General features: G+C 41.3%; 1 protein-coding gene across 8 annotated transcripts in view; it reads left to right on the forward strand.

Moving 5' to 3' along the window:
• Positions 1-16,021, forward strand: part of LOC117428992 (microtubule-associated serine/threonine-protein kinase 3-like) — a 95,266-nt gene that overhangs the window by 46,233 nt on the left and 33,012 nt on the right. For 5 of the 8 annotated variants that reach the window (XM_059014855.1, XM_059014858.1, XM_059014857.1 and 2 more), the window contains 6 exons: positions 2,577-2,649; positions 6,648-6,668; positions 8,588-8,666; positions 10,620-10,777; positions 11,338-11,413; positions 14,037-14,246. In XM_059014855.1, coding sequence (XP_058870838.1) covers positions 2,577-2,649; positions 6,648-6,668; positions 8,588-8,666; positions 10,620-10,777; positions 11,338-11,413; positions 14,037-14,246 — 617 coding nt within the window. Of the gene's footprint in view, positions 1-2,576; positions 2,650-6,647; positions 6,669-8,587; positions 8,667-10,619; positions 10,778-10,989; positions 11,058-11,337; positions 11,414-14,036; positions 14,247-16,021 lie in introns of those variants that run through there. The other 3 variants (XM_059014856.1, XM_059014860.1, XM_059014862.1) reach the window with 2 other exon arrangements.

Genomic DNA, 16,021 nt, shown 5'->3' on the forward strand with positions numbered 1-16,021 from the left:
TATTTGGAGAACCCCTGACCTTTCCCGTCCCGACAGGGGATTGTTTAACAGGATTTGTTGAGATTGCATAAGAATGTTTCAGTGTGATGTGAAGTGGCCATTAAACATTCAACTGCAGTATTAGCTTTTCATCCAAAGTTCAAAATGTATCCTTCTCATTCTGTCTCATTTTGTGCAGTAGACTGCCTTGTCTTAACAAAACAACCCTTCATTTAAATGGTCATTCATTCATTTCAGTCTACATTTGATAGATGAAATGGGAGCCGTATCAGTCCAGAGATGATAGATAGAGAAGGAGATGTGATACCTTTTATTGGACTAACTGAACAAACACAAGCTTTCAAGACCTCAAAGGTCTCTTCATGTGAAAGTCTACAGCATAAAAGTATTGAGATTGTCAAATTCCTCAAGATCACACCGTTCAAAACGGTCAACAAATTCATACACTATGTACAGACGTGCTCAAATTTGTTGGTACCCTTACAGCTCATTGAAATAATGCTTCATTCCTCCTGAAAAGTGATGAAATTAAGAGCTATTTTATCATGTATACTTGCATGCCTTTGGTATGTCATAGAATAAAGCAAAGAAGCTGTGAAGAGATGAATTATTGCTTATTCTACAAAGATATTCTAAAATGGCCTGGACACATTTGTTGGTACAAAAGATAATAAATAATTGGATTATAGTGATATTTCAAACTAATTAGTTTCTTTAATTAGTATCACACATGTCTCCAATCTTGTAATCAGTCATTCAACCTATTTAAATGGATAAAAGTAGTCACTGTGCTGTTTGGTATCATTGTGTGCACCACACTGAACATGGACCAGAGAAAGCAAAGGAGAGAGTTGTCTGAGGAGATCAGAAAGAACATAATAGACAAGCATGGTAAAGGTAAAGGCTACAAGACCATCTCCAAGCAGCTTGATGTTCCTGTGACGACAGTTGCAAATATTATTAAGAAGTTTAAGGTCCATGGAACTGTAGCCAACCTCCCTGGGCGCGGCAGCAAGAGGAAAATCGACCCCAGATTGAACAGAAGGATAGTGCAAATGGTAGAAAAAGACCCAAGGATAACTGCCAAAGAGATACAAGCTGAACTCCAAGGTGAAGGTACGTCAGTTTCTGATCGCACCATCCGTCGCTTTTTGAGCGAAAGTGGGCTCCATGGAAGAAGACCCAGGAGGACTCCACTTTTGAAAGAAAAACATAAAAAAGCCAGACTGGAATTTGCTAAAATGCATATTGACAAGCCACAATCCTTCTGGGAGAATGTCCTTTGGACAGATGAGTCAAAACTGGAGCTTTTTGGCAAGTCACATCAGCTCTATGTTCACAGATGAAAAAATGAAGCTTTCAAAGAAAAGAACACCATACCTACAGTGAAACATGGAGGAGGCTTGGTTATGTTTTGGGGCTGCTTTGCTGCGCCTGGCACAGGGTGCCTTGAATCTGTGCAGGGCACAATGAAATCTCAAGACTATCAAGGTATTCTGGAGCGAAACGTACTGCCCAGTGTCAGAAAGCTCTGTCTCAGTCGTAGGTCATGGGTCCTCCAACAGGATAATGACCCAAAACACACAGCTAAAAGCACCCAAGAATGGATAAGAACAAAACATTGGACTATTCTGAAGTGGCCTTCTATGAGTCCTGATCTGAATCCTATCGAACATCTATGGAAAGAGCTGAAACTTGCAGTCTGGAGAAGGCACCCATCAAACCTGAGACAGCTGGAGCAGTTTGCTCAGGAAGAGTGGGCCAAACTAACTGTTAACAGGTGCAGAAGTCTAATTGAGAGCTACAGAAAACATTTGATTGCAGTGATTGCCTCTAAAGGTTGTGCAACAAAATATTAGGTTAGCGGTCCCATCATTTTTGTCCATGCCATTTTCATTTGTTTTCTTATTTACAATATTATGTTGAATAAAAAAATCAAAAGCAAAGTCTGATTTCTATTAAATATGGAATAAACAATGGTGGGTGCCAATTACTTTTGTCAGTTTCAAGTTATTTCAGAGAAAATTGTGCATTCTTCGTTTTTTGTGGAGGGGTACCAACAAATTTGAGCACGTCTGTATCTATGCCTATTTTAGTTTTTATTTTAATATGACAGCTTCAGGTGTAGAGAGACGTCTTCATCTTTATTACACAGCTGCACTTTCTCAGTTTCATTGCATGTGTTGTCCAGTACAAATGATCTGTTACAGTTCTGTATTCTAATCTCCTGTCATGACAGTGTTAATCTTTAACATGTTTTACTTCATTTTTACAAGCCTTCTAACTGATAAGCCATCCCCTTACATTGTGCCACAGGGGGATAGCAGGGGCTGAATACACCCAGCTATTTACACATGTCAGAAAGCACAGTCCACAGCTTTCCGTTTTATTTTATTATGGGGTGCAATTGATTGCTTTTAAAAGACACGGTTTTCTCAAACAGTATTGTGGTACATTTCCAGTCTTTTAATGATAAACACAGTGGTGGAGTTCAGACGAGTCGCAGTTTATTTAAATGGACCCCATTATCTGTATGCATACTCAGTGTTAATATTGAATTATCTTTGTTCTCTCAGCTGGAAGCAGCCCTTTGGAAAGTCCCAGAAACTTCTCCGCCAGCGCTGCTCTTAACTTCCCCTTCGCTCGCAGGTAAGGCTTTGCATTGCAGGGATACCGCCTGACAGGACTTTACCAGAGATTGCAGTGTTTGGCAGCTATTCTCTAATATTTAATAGTTGCTTAGCCAGCAGAGCAAACCAAGTACTAAACACTAGAGGTGTTTAATTCTGTCTTTAAAAATGGCAACAGTTACTGCTCCTTTGCTCATAGCTAGCTCAAGCTCTGCAGCTGTCACATAAGAACACAAGTAGATGGAAGCGATGGAAATAACAATGGCAGTTTCCAGTCCTGGTTTTACTGAGTTTGAGACACACCTGAGCTTGTTGTCTATACACTGTGTCTAATCGGACGCGAAGTAAAACCTGGAATGGGTGAACTGCTATGCAATAGGAGTCTTATTTCCATCCCTGCCCGCTTGTTCTACTATTTTTGTAGTAGTGAATTGGATTAACTATCTATAGCATTTAGGATGTTATAAAGTTCAATTAGATTCTTGTTTATGGTATTACCGTGGGTAGAGATCTCTTCATCTCTTGTTGAGATCTCTTCATCTCATCTCTGCACATCTACAAAAGTCAGAAGGTTGAGAATGAAGAAAGACTAGGTATTTTATTTTCTCCCAGGCGTGCAATTTAGTGGCGAATCTGACTCACAGATCCCACACAGTACAGAAAGGTGGGTGGCTTTTTTATTTTAATTTTTTTAAGCTGTGACTCGCACAAAAACAAGAGTCAGGGTTTCCACCTTTAGAGAGGCAGCAACCTGCTTAAAATCAGCAATGTTGAGGACTGGCCCAGATCAACCCATCGTAATGTTGAGGACTGACCCAGATCAACCCATCGTAATGTTGAGGACTGGCCCAGATCAACCCATCGTAATGTTGAGGACTGGCCCAGATCAACCCATCGTAATGTTGAGGACTGGCCCAGATCAACCCATCGTAATGTTGAGGACTGGCCCAGATCAACCCATCACTGTCTTGCTTTTTTTTAAAAGCCCAATTGCTTCAACACAATATACTTACTGTATTCTACCTTTAAAAATTCCTGTATAAAACAAGCCCCAAGGCCTAATAAAACAATAAAATAGCTGTGTTTTAAATATGTTGGGTTTTTGTTTGTTTTCTTACCGTTATGATGGATTTTTTTTTTTTTATTCTGGTCACTTTTTAAAAAATCTCCTTCAGAAAATTTGGATTCTCTGATCGCACATGCTCAGTACAGCAGTGCTTCAGCAGGGGGCTGGAAGGTGTGAGTGGCTCCTCAAATTAAAACCAGGGATGAGACTACGTCATCTGCCATTGCTGGTGCTGTGGTTAAAGCAGAAAGGAGTTTATAACAGAGGCTAGCCTCCACTTAAGAAAAAAAACTCTGGGCTCCTCCAATTAAAACCAGTGCTCAAATCATGTGATCTGCTACTGCTAGTACTGTGGTTAATAGCAGAAAGGAGTTTATAACAGAGACTTGCCTCCTCTGAGGAGCCAGAGCTGCTGTTAATATAGGAACTGCTGTTAATATAGGGATGTTGAATCTTGGGTTCGAATGTCATTTATTTTCTTACATTTTTTTTTGTTTTATTGAACATTATTATACTATGTGCTACACTTTGATTTTTTTCCTTGCCTCCTCTAAGGATTCTCCACCGCTGTTTCTCTACGTCCTGATCGACTTTTTCATCACACTGATAGCTGTAACTTTGAATTTACAGCCGTGGTGGGGCATGGGTGGTACTGAGAAACGATGTCACACACTTTGAGCAGCATCTTTTATACAGACACCCTGAATACAATTTACTTCCATAACTGAGACCAAAATAAACAAAACAAAACTAAAGCTAATCTGCAACGATCAGTTCTCTTTCCTGTTAAATGCTGTGCAGATAACTCATGTGAATTAGCACGCAGCGAGGTCTTTAAATTTGCATACAAATAAACTGCAGGTGCATTTCTTGTTGCTAACTCTGTCTTTTCTCCATCACATTTTCATTTATTTGCATAGCATTGCATATACCATTGAATAAGAGATTTGAAAATGCACTCCAGGCTGGTATTTCAAGAGACACAGCTCATTGTAGCTTTAATTTACCCTCTGAGGTGTTAAACCACTTGACAGTCATCTCTAGACTAATGAAGCGATTGTGAAGAATAAAAGGATGTCAAACTGTCAGTTCTTCGGGCTACAGCCTCACAGTTTAGCAGTTGTTTTTTTTATGATCTGTAAAAGTATGTGGGTTGGGTCGGCAACACTTTAATTCATAATTAGACACACAAGTATTTTTCACAAAACTAGACGTGACAACAGGGTACAGCGAAGGTGGTTGTTCGTAGGTTCCACTTTATTTGGGAAAAACGCTTATCCAGTTATCATGAAACTTGATATTAACATTATTTAGCAGAAGTTATTGAGTATCAGATTCTCTATCTCTTTGTATATTGGCCCATCTGTATGTCACACATTGTTGCATAAATCTGGAAAAATACTTATTAAATTGTAATGGAACTTGGTTTTATTATTTAGTGATTGGGTGTATGTTTATGGAGATACTGGAGGTGTCTGTCTGTCCGTTTATCCATCTGTCTATGTCAAATGTTGGCTATATCTGGAGAATCACTTAAACAATTATATCGAACACAAAATATCTTCACTCATTAATGCACATCGGTTGATAAAGCTACCAAAGCACTTACAATAAAATTGGTACAATTAGCTAACATAATTTAAAAAAAAAATCACATTCATAGTAGTAATTGAAAATAGTCCAAATCAGAATTTGCTGTTCCAAATGCTAAAATTAGGAAATGCTAAAAGGCATGGTGCCAACATAGGTACACAGTATACAACATGTAGGCATAGATTGGTTAACTCGTTGCGCTGGGGGAGGACCCCCATACCCCCTGCCTTCTACTTGGGATTCCTAGGCTCCTACTTTTAAATGAAAATGAAAAGACTGGGTGTTACCCATTTCATGTAATTTGTGGCATCATCAGTCTGTTTGAATATAGTTCTGCCATTGAAATGCTGCGTCATCTCATCAGATAGACACAGTTAAGCACAGCCACCGACCCCCAGGCAAGCAGCGTCCATGCAATGAGACGGCTCTTTGTTTATGGAGAAGGTGTATAATGATGCAAGTTCACACAGGTACAGGATCACACCCAGACACGGCTCTGCGGCTGCGTGTATTGCTAAACCCGTCCATGCTGTTTACATCGTCTGACACAGCGGCTAGATCCCTTCGCTCGGCTCAATGCGAAGGAATTCAACACGGATTATAAACTTTAAAAATAACTAGTGCTGGGACAAACACTGCTTGAAATAGTAAAAATAAAACCAGTTTTATAAATCACGTCTAAAATAAATAACGCACGTTCTAAGAAGTCTTTCCTTTCTTTAATAGGTGCTGGGGTGCCAGGGTTTATTTTACTACCAAGAGATTTTTTTCTGTAATATGGTACAAATTATTATACTTTTTTTCCCCCCCAGATTTAAAGAATATTCTATTATTATTATTATTATTATTATTATTATTTGTTTGCATTTTGAAAGAGAATTCAAGCATGAAAACCCCATGTCCCAGCACTGAATGCCTCCGTGGCCTGCCTCAGTGATTTCCCTACTGCTGTGATTATCAGGAATCCCAACATGTTTTTTCACCCAGCTCAGAGCAGTGGGGCAGCTGGGAAAGTTTTCAAATTTGTTCCTCTTTACAAAAAATTCCCTTTTCTATGTGTGTTGCTCTTCTTTTTCCAGGAAGTAAATGTTTTTATTAGAAATACGTGTAGCTTCTCTCTTTTTTTTTCATAGAGATCATTTGTTTTCTGTATGCATGGGTTGAAATAAACTACATTTATTTGTGTGGGTTCACTTCTCCCCCCTGGTTCATGGTGCAGTTTAGCTTTTGAGAAAAGTCATGACTGTAGCAACTTTAATGTATGCATCTTACTACATTTCATGTATTACCTCTGAGTGTGTCTCCTCTCTCTCTCTCTCTCTCTCTCTCTCTCCTCTCTCTCTCTCTCACACCTACAGTCACGTGCCCAGGACTGACAGGTACAGTAATATCTATTCTTTTGTTGTTTTTCCTCCTTTAAGCTCTGTAACCCCAGCGTTTATTTTACTTTTCTGCTCTGTTAACAAAATAATTCCAGGAACTCTTACCTTAATATGATATTGCCACCACTTCAAAGATTCTCTAAATGAATGGTTTTAATGATGTTGTTTCATAGCTATTCGCCTCGTGACGTATAGTAGAAAGCAGTGAACGTGAAGCATTACACAATTTATATATTTTTCTCCATAATAGCTTAGAAAAAATACCATTAGCAACGTACTTTTACACGCATTGTATGTAAAGATGAATTACTTTGAAGCCGCTATGATATATGACTGTATACTGTATTATAGGTAGGGCTTCTAGTTTTTGTTTTCCATCTCCCTCCCTTTAAACATTAATAGTTGTTGAGCCTTAACTGAATACCAGATTGTTTAAATTAGCGACACACTACTAGAAACTAACGCAGTGGGGATTAAGAAGCTGAATTCGGCGATTAGAGCCAGAACGAAAAAATAGAATCAGGGGAGATCAATGCATGTCGTTTGTGAACTCAATCAAGATAAGAGGATGAAAAGAAACAACTTCCTTTGGTAATTAGTGTTTGATTAAGAAAACGAATCGGCTCAAAATATGTTTAAAGGGACGTCACGTGATCAAAAATAAAACCTGATAGTAAACACAAAATAACAGACCCAGTAATTGTGTGTGTGTGTACATGCTGGGAAAAACACATATTTGAATAAGGATTGCTTCAGTTTATTCATCAGTAACAGTGACAATACCGGTACGTTGTTTGATAAAATTATCAAATGTATTCACGGGCAGCTGAGCTACCATATAAAACAATCCAGCTGTAGTTTATCCTGGCAGGTATAGGCTGTTTAAATCAACCCTTTAGTTTCTTATTTTGTAGTTAGGGCTGTATCTTTCCCTGTATGGGCTTATTTCACGGTCAAAACATAGCAATATATTTCATGAGTAAACTTAATATTTATTAGAGTAGAAAAATAGTGTTGTCACATTCAAAACAGATCATTTTCTCTGCAGTTATTATACATTTTCCTAAATATTTAAATGCTTTACCTGAACAACAGTAAATGCTAAATTATAGAACATTTTGTTTATGTATGTCCTTTTAAAGACATTCTATTTTCACCATCAGTGAATTATCAAACTAAATAAAAACATAAATGTAAAAATAACAACAGACACGTGAAATGTCCCCTTCTTGTACTGGACAGAGTGATCTTTAGCAGAAATATTTCCGATCTTTGAAGCAGCTGGTGCCCTTTTCATTTCATTTACCGGAAGCAAACTAAACCGACTGCCAGGTTCCAAATGCAGTGCAACAGGTAGTGTGGCAATAAGGCAAACGCTTGCTGTATTTATTAAGTGGAGAAAAATACACTGTGTATATATTTACACTATTTGGGAATTGACGGGGAATTACATATTACACGGCAATGGGTAGATTTCAAGGATCTTCCGTGAAAAAAATGCAGCCTTACTAACAGTATCATTTGTTTTATCCAGAAAGCACTGAACAAAACACCAAGGCTAGGGTGATGCATCAGTCCTGTGCATGTTTTTTTAATGACTTTATCTCTGTGTCTGGGCTGTTCAGGTGACGGTCCAGTGAGATTGAGCTCTGAGGTGTTCAATAGAAGACTATGATGTTCCGATAATTTTATTCTAGGAGCATTTGTAGCTGATTGTGTTTTTTTTTTTTTTGTTGTTTTTTTTTTAAAAGATATGTACTAGCTTAGCACTGTTATCAGCATCTCCAAATGCACCATAATTACTGCTGTTATGTTTGGTGAAATGTTTACTGTGTTGATGCATTGATGGTAAAAAGCATGCAGTCCGAGTGTGCTTGTTAAATAATAGGAATCCTCTTCCTGTCTGTTTTCTCCAGGGCGGATGGTCGAAGATGGTCTTTGGCTTCTCTCCCCTCTTCTGGCTATGGTACCAACACCCCCAGTTCCACTGTCTCAGTAAGTGACTGTCCCGTTTCACATGAGCGCATCAGAAAGGCTGAGAGCGTCGGAGGAGGCCCTTTGGTGATTGTAGCTGAAAAAGAATTCCATGAATCTGTTGTGCACTTCCGTTCATTATACAAATGTGCAGTTTCGAAAGAAACACGTTATGGTAAACAGCTCATTTTTAAAACATGATCTACGGTACTGTACTTGGTTAAAGAAATCCCAGTTTACAAGCTGTCATTAGGGTTGCACTTCCTTGGTCACCTGCAGGGTGTAATCATCCCCACCCCTTCAACAGCTTTCCTGTCTTTAAACCACCAGCTCTTGCTTCCCCTGACAGACTTTTAGCCAGTAACATGATCAGAAGACACTGCTGAGGTGAAGTGACCTGGGAGTGTAAAATATATCCTGAGAATAAGGCATAGAAACTGAGAACATTCCTTAACCTAAACTAATACCAGATTTAAGTTTTAAAATAGAAATACATGTTTGCTATAACGTGTTTCTTTCCAAACTGCACACTTTAGACTTGTGTAGCTAATGGAAGTACAAACCCAGTAAGATTAATGCAATTATATTGATGGCTGTCTTCAAAGCTCCCATGTACCTTTTTATAGTGTGGAGACCAGAACTGAACACAGTATTCTGAGTGTGGTCTCACCAGAGCATCGTAATTTCTCATTAATATAACCAAGCATTCTGTTTGCCTAAATCAGGCAACAAAACATACTGTAGCTCACCAAACTTAAACAAAGTTTCTACACAATAAACAGCTCTGAGAAACACATGGACCTAAAAGTTAGCAATCCTTTAATACCAAACAACTGCATTCAAGTCTTACCCATCCTTGAATTCCCTGCAGTATTTGTCTGAGTCAGTACAGTCTCTGTTTTACAAATGTGCAGGTCCTCACAGTAAACTAACACTGTCAGCTTGAATGCATTACTCATATCTTCCACACACTGTTTTGCGATTGGAATTGGATTTGGAATGGTCAGGGGAGCAGGCTGTAGTGCAAATAGTCACAACAGTTACAGGAAGAGGTTTGGCATGAGTGTGACAAGATGGGTTTGATTTAGGCAGTAAACCTGTAGTAGATTTAAATCTTAAAGCAAGAGGAAGGACCATATCTGTTCACTTCTTGTGATGTAGGAAATACAGTAGAACCCCTGAGCCTGATGCCAGCATTTGAGAGGAAGTTGCCTTTAACACAGGAAACCAAGCATATCTATGAACTGTACAGTGCTGGGGCAGTCTGGACTCGCTGCACCATTCCTAGTAAAAGAAAATTATAAAAATGAGGAAATGAGACTGACTGGCATAAAGTCCAGTATATTCATGTTTCGTGCAAAAGTATTTTTAAACATTGGATTTTCATTGTTAGTTGCTGCTCAGTATCACCAGCAGTGTTGGGGCAGGCAGAAGAGCCCCCTGCCTTTTTAGTTCCCTTTTCTACTTCCTCGTTCAGGATGAAAGAAGTGGACCCTTCTAAACCGCTACACCCTGAACACCTCTGAGATTCAGATTGATTGACTGATTGCTTTTTTTAATCACTGCCCCTTTTTATGAAGTGTGTTTAAGTTTCGGACCTGCTCTTCAGGTCTAGTTTCCTGCTATAGGAATATATAGGCTAGATAACCCGACAAAGTGTCTTTTCATCTCAAGTAACAGTGTTTCCAGCAGGGACCACCAGGTGTCCCAGTAACTGTGTGCAATCTTTAACTGCTGTTGTAAAACCAAGACCTACCCCATCACAACCAGGTTTGTTGTGTCTGTACTCACTTGTTTGTTGCCTCATTCTGCTGAATCTGTGCAGCTGATGACTGCAATGAACTCAGCATGTTTGTATTTTAAATATTTTGCTCATTCCTTTTATTCGGAGCAGATCATCTAGTGTTGGCAGTCTGGGCATAGCAGGCCTTGCTGGATTGAGTAATCTGTTAATCTGTTGTTTTTGTTTTACAGTCTTCATCCTCTTCCCAGGAACACTTGCACCAGCTACCCTACCAGCCCACCCCGGATGAGCTGCATTTCCTGTCAAGACACTTCCGGAGCACAGAGAGCATGACGGACGAGGAGGGGCGCCACTCGCCCTCCCTGCGCCACCGGTCACGCAGCCTCAGGTAGGGCTGCTCTCTCCATGCAATGCAATTCATCACGCGCTGCCCCTGCTCCCCGGTCACGCAGCCTCAGGTAGGGCTGCTCTCTCAATGCAATGCAATTCATCACGCGCTGCCCCTGCTCCCCGGTCACGCAGCCTCAGGTAGGGCTGCTCTCTCAATGCAATGCAATTCATCACGCGCTGCCCCTGCTCCCCGGTCACGCAGCCTCAGGTAGGGCTGCTCTCTCAATGCAATGCAATTCATCACGCGCTGCCCCTGCTCCCCGGTCACGCAGCCTCAGGTAGGGCTGCTCTCTCCATGCAATTCAACACCAGCTATAAACCCTTCAATAGTACCAGGGCAGATTTAAATACCGCCGTCGTAACACGATGTCATACCACAGAGTGAATATTTATCATACCATACGTTTCATTTGTTTCGTTTTGAATATGTGTTGTACTGAACAATTAATATAATGGTGTCTGCCAGTCATCTAAAGCGCAAAGTAAATGGTGCTATGCAACCAAAATTTCTCCTCTTTCCTCCTGTATGGTTTCATCTCATTCGTTTTCTTTTTTCAGCCCTGGAAGGACAAGTGGCTCGTTTGATAATGAGATTGTTATGATGAATCACGTGTACAAGGAGAGATTCCCCAAGGTAAGGGTACACTCCGCTCTCCAGCACACACTCCTATGGCAGTTAAGGTGCATGGTGCTTATTATGGGTGGGCCAGTATAACATTTCCATGGTATGATAACTGTCTTAACCTTTTGAATACTGTAAATAACATGTTTTAAACAAGACCACTTTGAGAATTAGTAGGCTTTCCTGCTAATTCATTTAAAACCATTATCAAAGTACAATATAATCAGTTCACACTAAAAAATAAACTATTACATTTAGTATGGCTATGAATAAGATGATAAAATGTATTGATTGTATTAGGCAGCATTATAATAATCATAAAGTCTAGCGTTTAAATATAAATAACATTGGTGCTTCAGTGAAGATAATAGTGGGTGGGAAAAGATGTTCCTGTGACACTCTGCTGAGGCTGCAGGTGTCCCCGCTCGGTTGAGAAGCGTGCTTGCACTAGAGACATGACAGCAGCGATGATGGGGATTGACGGCACGGTTGAGAAGCGTGCTTGCACTAGAGACATGACAGCAGCGATGATGGGGATTGACGGCACGGTTGAGAAGCGTGCTTGCACTAGAGACATGACAGCAGCGATGATGGGGATTGACAGCACAGTTGAGAAGCGTGCTTGCACTAGAGACATGACAGCAGCGATGATGGGGATTGACGGCACAGTAGAAGTGGCAGGGATGTTCAGGTGTGAGGCTCGGAGAGAAAGCAGAGTGGTACTGACACTTGTTTTGTACGGGATGTTGAATGAAAAGGTGTTCAAATGATCACTTTGTTCATAGGAACACAAATAAGATGCAACTGTGAATATGATATTTGTGCGGTGTAGCATAGCAAAAACAGTATCAATACCATACTGTACTTAAACCACACTATTCCTAGTAAAATAATTCCAGGAAGTTTTACCTGATAGATCTTGCCATCATTTCACAGGTCTCGGATATTCCTAAATGAAAAACGCACACATTATGGTAAAGAGGAATTGGATTTTTTAATGGTCATTTATCATTATTATTATTATTTATTTCATAGCTGACACACTTATCCAGGGCTACTTACAATTGTTACAAGATATCTCATTATTTTTACATACACTTACCCATTTATACAGTTGGGTTTTTATTGGAGCAATCTAGGTAAAGTACCTTGCTCAAGAGTACAGCAGCAGCAGTGTCCCCAACCGGGGATTGAACCCACGACCCTCCGGTCAAGAGTCCAGAGCCCTAACCACTACTCCACACTGCTGCCCGCTATTTGAAGCTGTCAGAGAACAATATTAATCTAACGAAAAAAACAAAATTAATGGCAGAAATTTAGAATGTGTTTGTTTTATTATTATTTAAAAATGCGTTCAGGAAGTGGCGTTGTCAAAAAAAAAATTCTGAACTGCTTTTCCTACAAGGGTTCAAACTCCCAGAAGCATGGGTGTCGGATGCATTATTTCAACAGGAAGTGCTGGATAAAAACAAAATAGCATTAAAAATCAAATACACATTAAATATGAAGTGAGCCTCTTTCATACAGGGAAATGTAAGAGCTACGAAGTGATGGGGAGACATGTTACTGTAGATAACACTTACTGTGTTAACTATGTGAATGGGATCCTCCTGTTTGTCAGGTATTCACACTGTAGACTCTAGCCAGTTGCTTGGGTTCATTCCTTCATTGTGTCCTAACCCAGCTGCCTCTGACAGGGCTGTCAATACAAGAAAACTGCTTCCTTCCAGCATCCCTGTCTGTCTTATGATTTGATAGATGTCTGCTGTTAATTATAGATTTGAACATTTTCAGTGGTTTGTGTCTTTTTATAAGGCATGTAATTGTAATATGTTGACGGTAGCATTCTGCTTTCATGGTCACTGAACTAAATTCATTTTTTGGTTGGCTAGGTAATTAAAAACAAGTTTTTTTTTGTATGACAGTTGTATGACAAAGCAAAAATTGAATATCATTTGCAGTACTGTTTTATTTTCTTAGCGTACACTTCCATTTAAAAGAATATCCCAGGTTTCTGAGTACTGTCTCTGCTCAGGTTTTAAAATCTATTTTATTACCCCTAATTGGCACCACTTCTATTGAAGATAGTTTGATTCTTTGCTTGTATTTCATACCTCAGTTTGTAGATATGCAGATAGAGTATCACTCTGTGTCTCTGTGTGTGTGTGTGTGTGTGTGTGTGTCTGTCTCTCTCTGTCCCTCTGTCTCTTTCCCTCTGTGTGTGTGTGTGTCTCTCTCTCTCTCTGTGTCTGTGTGTGTCTCTATCTCTGTCTCTCTCTCTCTCTCTTTCTCTCGCTCTTTCTCCTCGCTCTCTCTCTCTGTCTCCGTCTCTCTGTGTGTGTCTATCTCTGTCTCTCTCTCTTTCTCTCTCTATCTCTGTGTGTGTGTGTGTGTGTGGGTCTCTGTCTGTCTGTCTCTCTCCCTCTGTCTCCTGTCTGTCTATCTCTCTCTCTCCCTCTGTCTCTTTCCCTCTGTCTCTGTGTGTGTGTGTGTCTGTATCTCTGTCTCTCTCTCTCTCTGTCTTTGTGTCTCTCTCTCTGTCTGTGTGTGTCTCTCTCTCTTTCTGTGTGTGTGTGTGTGTGTGTGTGTGTGTGTGTGTGTGTCTCTGTGTAACAGAGTGTTTCTGCCCCTGCAGGCCACAGCTCAGATGGAGGAGCGGTTGCTGGATATCATCACCACCTTCTCTCCAGACAGCACCCTGCCCCTGGCTGATGGGGTCCTGGGATTTATCCAACACCAGCTGGTAGAGCTGGCCAGAGACTGCCTGGACAAGTCCCTCGAAGGCCTGGTCACGTCCCGCTACTTCATTGAGCTGCAGGAGAAACTGGAGAAAATGCTGCACGAGGTGAGCTTCCAACTGGCACCATTCTTCCAAGCGAGCCCAAACCAGCCCCCTCTGGCCCCCAATCAATCTCCTAATACAGTCAAGAGGGTCGAGCGAGCCCAAACCAGCCCCCTCCGGCCTCCGAGCAATCTCCTAATAGTCTAGATGCTCCCTTTTCAGGGTCCCACAAAATACTGCAGTAAATCGCTGTGGCAAAGTGGTAATGACGTGCAGGTGAGTGCAGTGCAGAATAATTACACAGACAGACGTTGGTACAGGTGCAAGGGTGTTTATTTAATTTAGTAAATGTCCAGAGCCTCAAGGCAAAACCTGTAAATAATAATAGTGCTGGAAGTGATACAGCGGCGTGTATCACTTCTAATTTATAATCCCACGGGTTTGACCCGCAACCCCAAAGTCCCGTTCCGACACCCACACTAAACACGAACACAAAGACAGTGCGTGATTCAAGTGCTAAAAGGTGCAAACACAAAGACAGTTCCGGTAGTGAAAGGTGAGTGGTGAAGTCCGGGTTTTTCGCTGGCCTGCGGCTGCAGCTCCGGATCGTGCTCAGTAATCTTCTGTGACAAATAACACACAAGACACACAGTGTTAATACACAGACACAAAACACTCACGGTTTACTCACAGTACGGGCTCCTTCTCGGTTAGTTAACTTAACCATATGCAAAGGAACAGATCACTCAAGCCATGCCCCCTATTTATACCCTCGCCCATGACCCCGAGGTTAACGAGCGCATCCGCTCCTCCAGTCCTCGGATGCCACGCCGCTTACCGTCTGGGTCACTGAGCTCGGGTGCCATGGCTCCGCCCCCTTCCGAACTGACCGACTTCCATCTACCCTACGGAATAAATTGTCGTGCCATTTCATTAAGGGTACTCTGTTCCTCGTATACCGTGCTCTCACAGTTCGAGAGGGAGATCTAACACTAAGACTTATTCGATCTCTGTCACATATCCCACCGCTCAGAGTGGAGCCGAAGGAACACTCGGCTAAACCTACCTTTCCCATTACTCCCCCCTCCCGGGAAAAATAATCCGCATTTTGGTGGTCTTTCCCTGCACGGTGTACCATATGGTACATGAAGGGCTGCAATGCCAGATACCACCGAGTTATCCGGGCATTGCTGTCCTTCATTGTGCTTAACCACTTGAGTGGGGCGTGGTCAGTGACAAGATCAAATGAGTGTCCCAGCAGGTAGTATCTTAAAGAGTGAGTAGCCCATTTAATGGCCAAACACTCTTTTTCGACGACGGAGTAGTTGCGCTCCCGAGGGAGCATTTTTTTACTTATATACAGAACAGGATGTTCTACTCCGCCTACCATTTGAGACAGGACTGCACCCAACCCGACATCCGAAGCATCGGTGTGGAGGATGAATCTCTTAGTGAAGTCTGGCGTGATGAGAGCAGGGGCCTGGCAAAGTCTCTGCTTAACAGTATTAAACGCCCCCTGACATTCTTCTGACCATTTAATTAAATTTGGTGCGCTCTTTTTGGTGAGGTCAACTAAGGGATTAACCACTGTGGCATACTCGGGGATAAAGCGGCGGTAATAACCGGCTAACCCCAGTAGCGACCGCACTTGAGCCTTGGTTTTGGGGATTGCCGTGTCTACCAAGGCCTGGACCTTGGAGACAACGGGTTTCACCCTGCCATTCCCCATTACAAATCCCAAATATTGTGTTTCTCTTTTGGCAAACGCACACTCCATCGCAGATGGGCATGACCTAGCCTGATGTCCCGGCTGGCGGCACCTAAAACAGGTAGAGGGA

Source organism: Acipenser ruthenus, chromosome 49 (genome assembly GCF_902713425.1).
Source record: "Acipenser ruthenus chromosome 49, fAciRut3.2 maternal haplotype, whole genome shotgun sequence".
NCBI classification, from domain to species: domain Eukaryota; kingdom Metazoa; phylum Chordata; class Actinopteri; order Acipenseriformes; family Acipenseridae; genus Acipenser; species Acipenser ruthenus.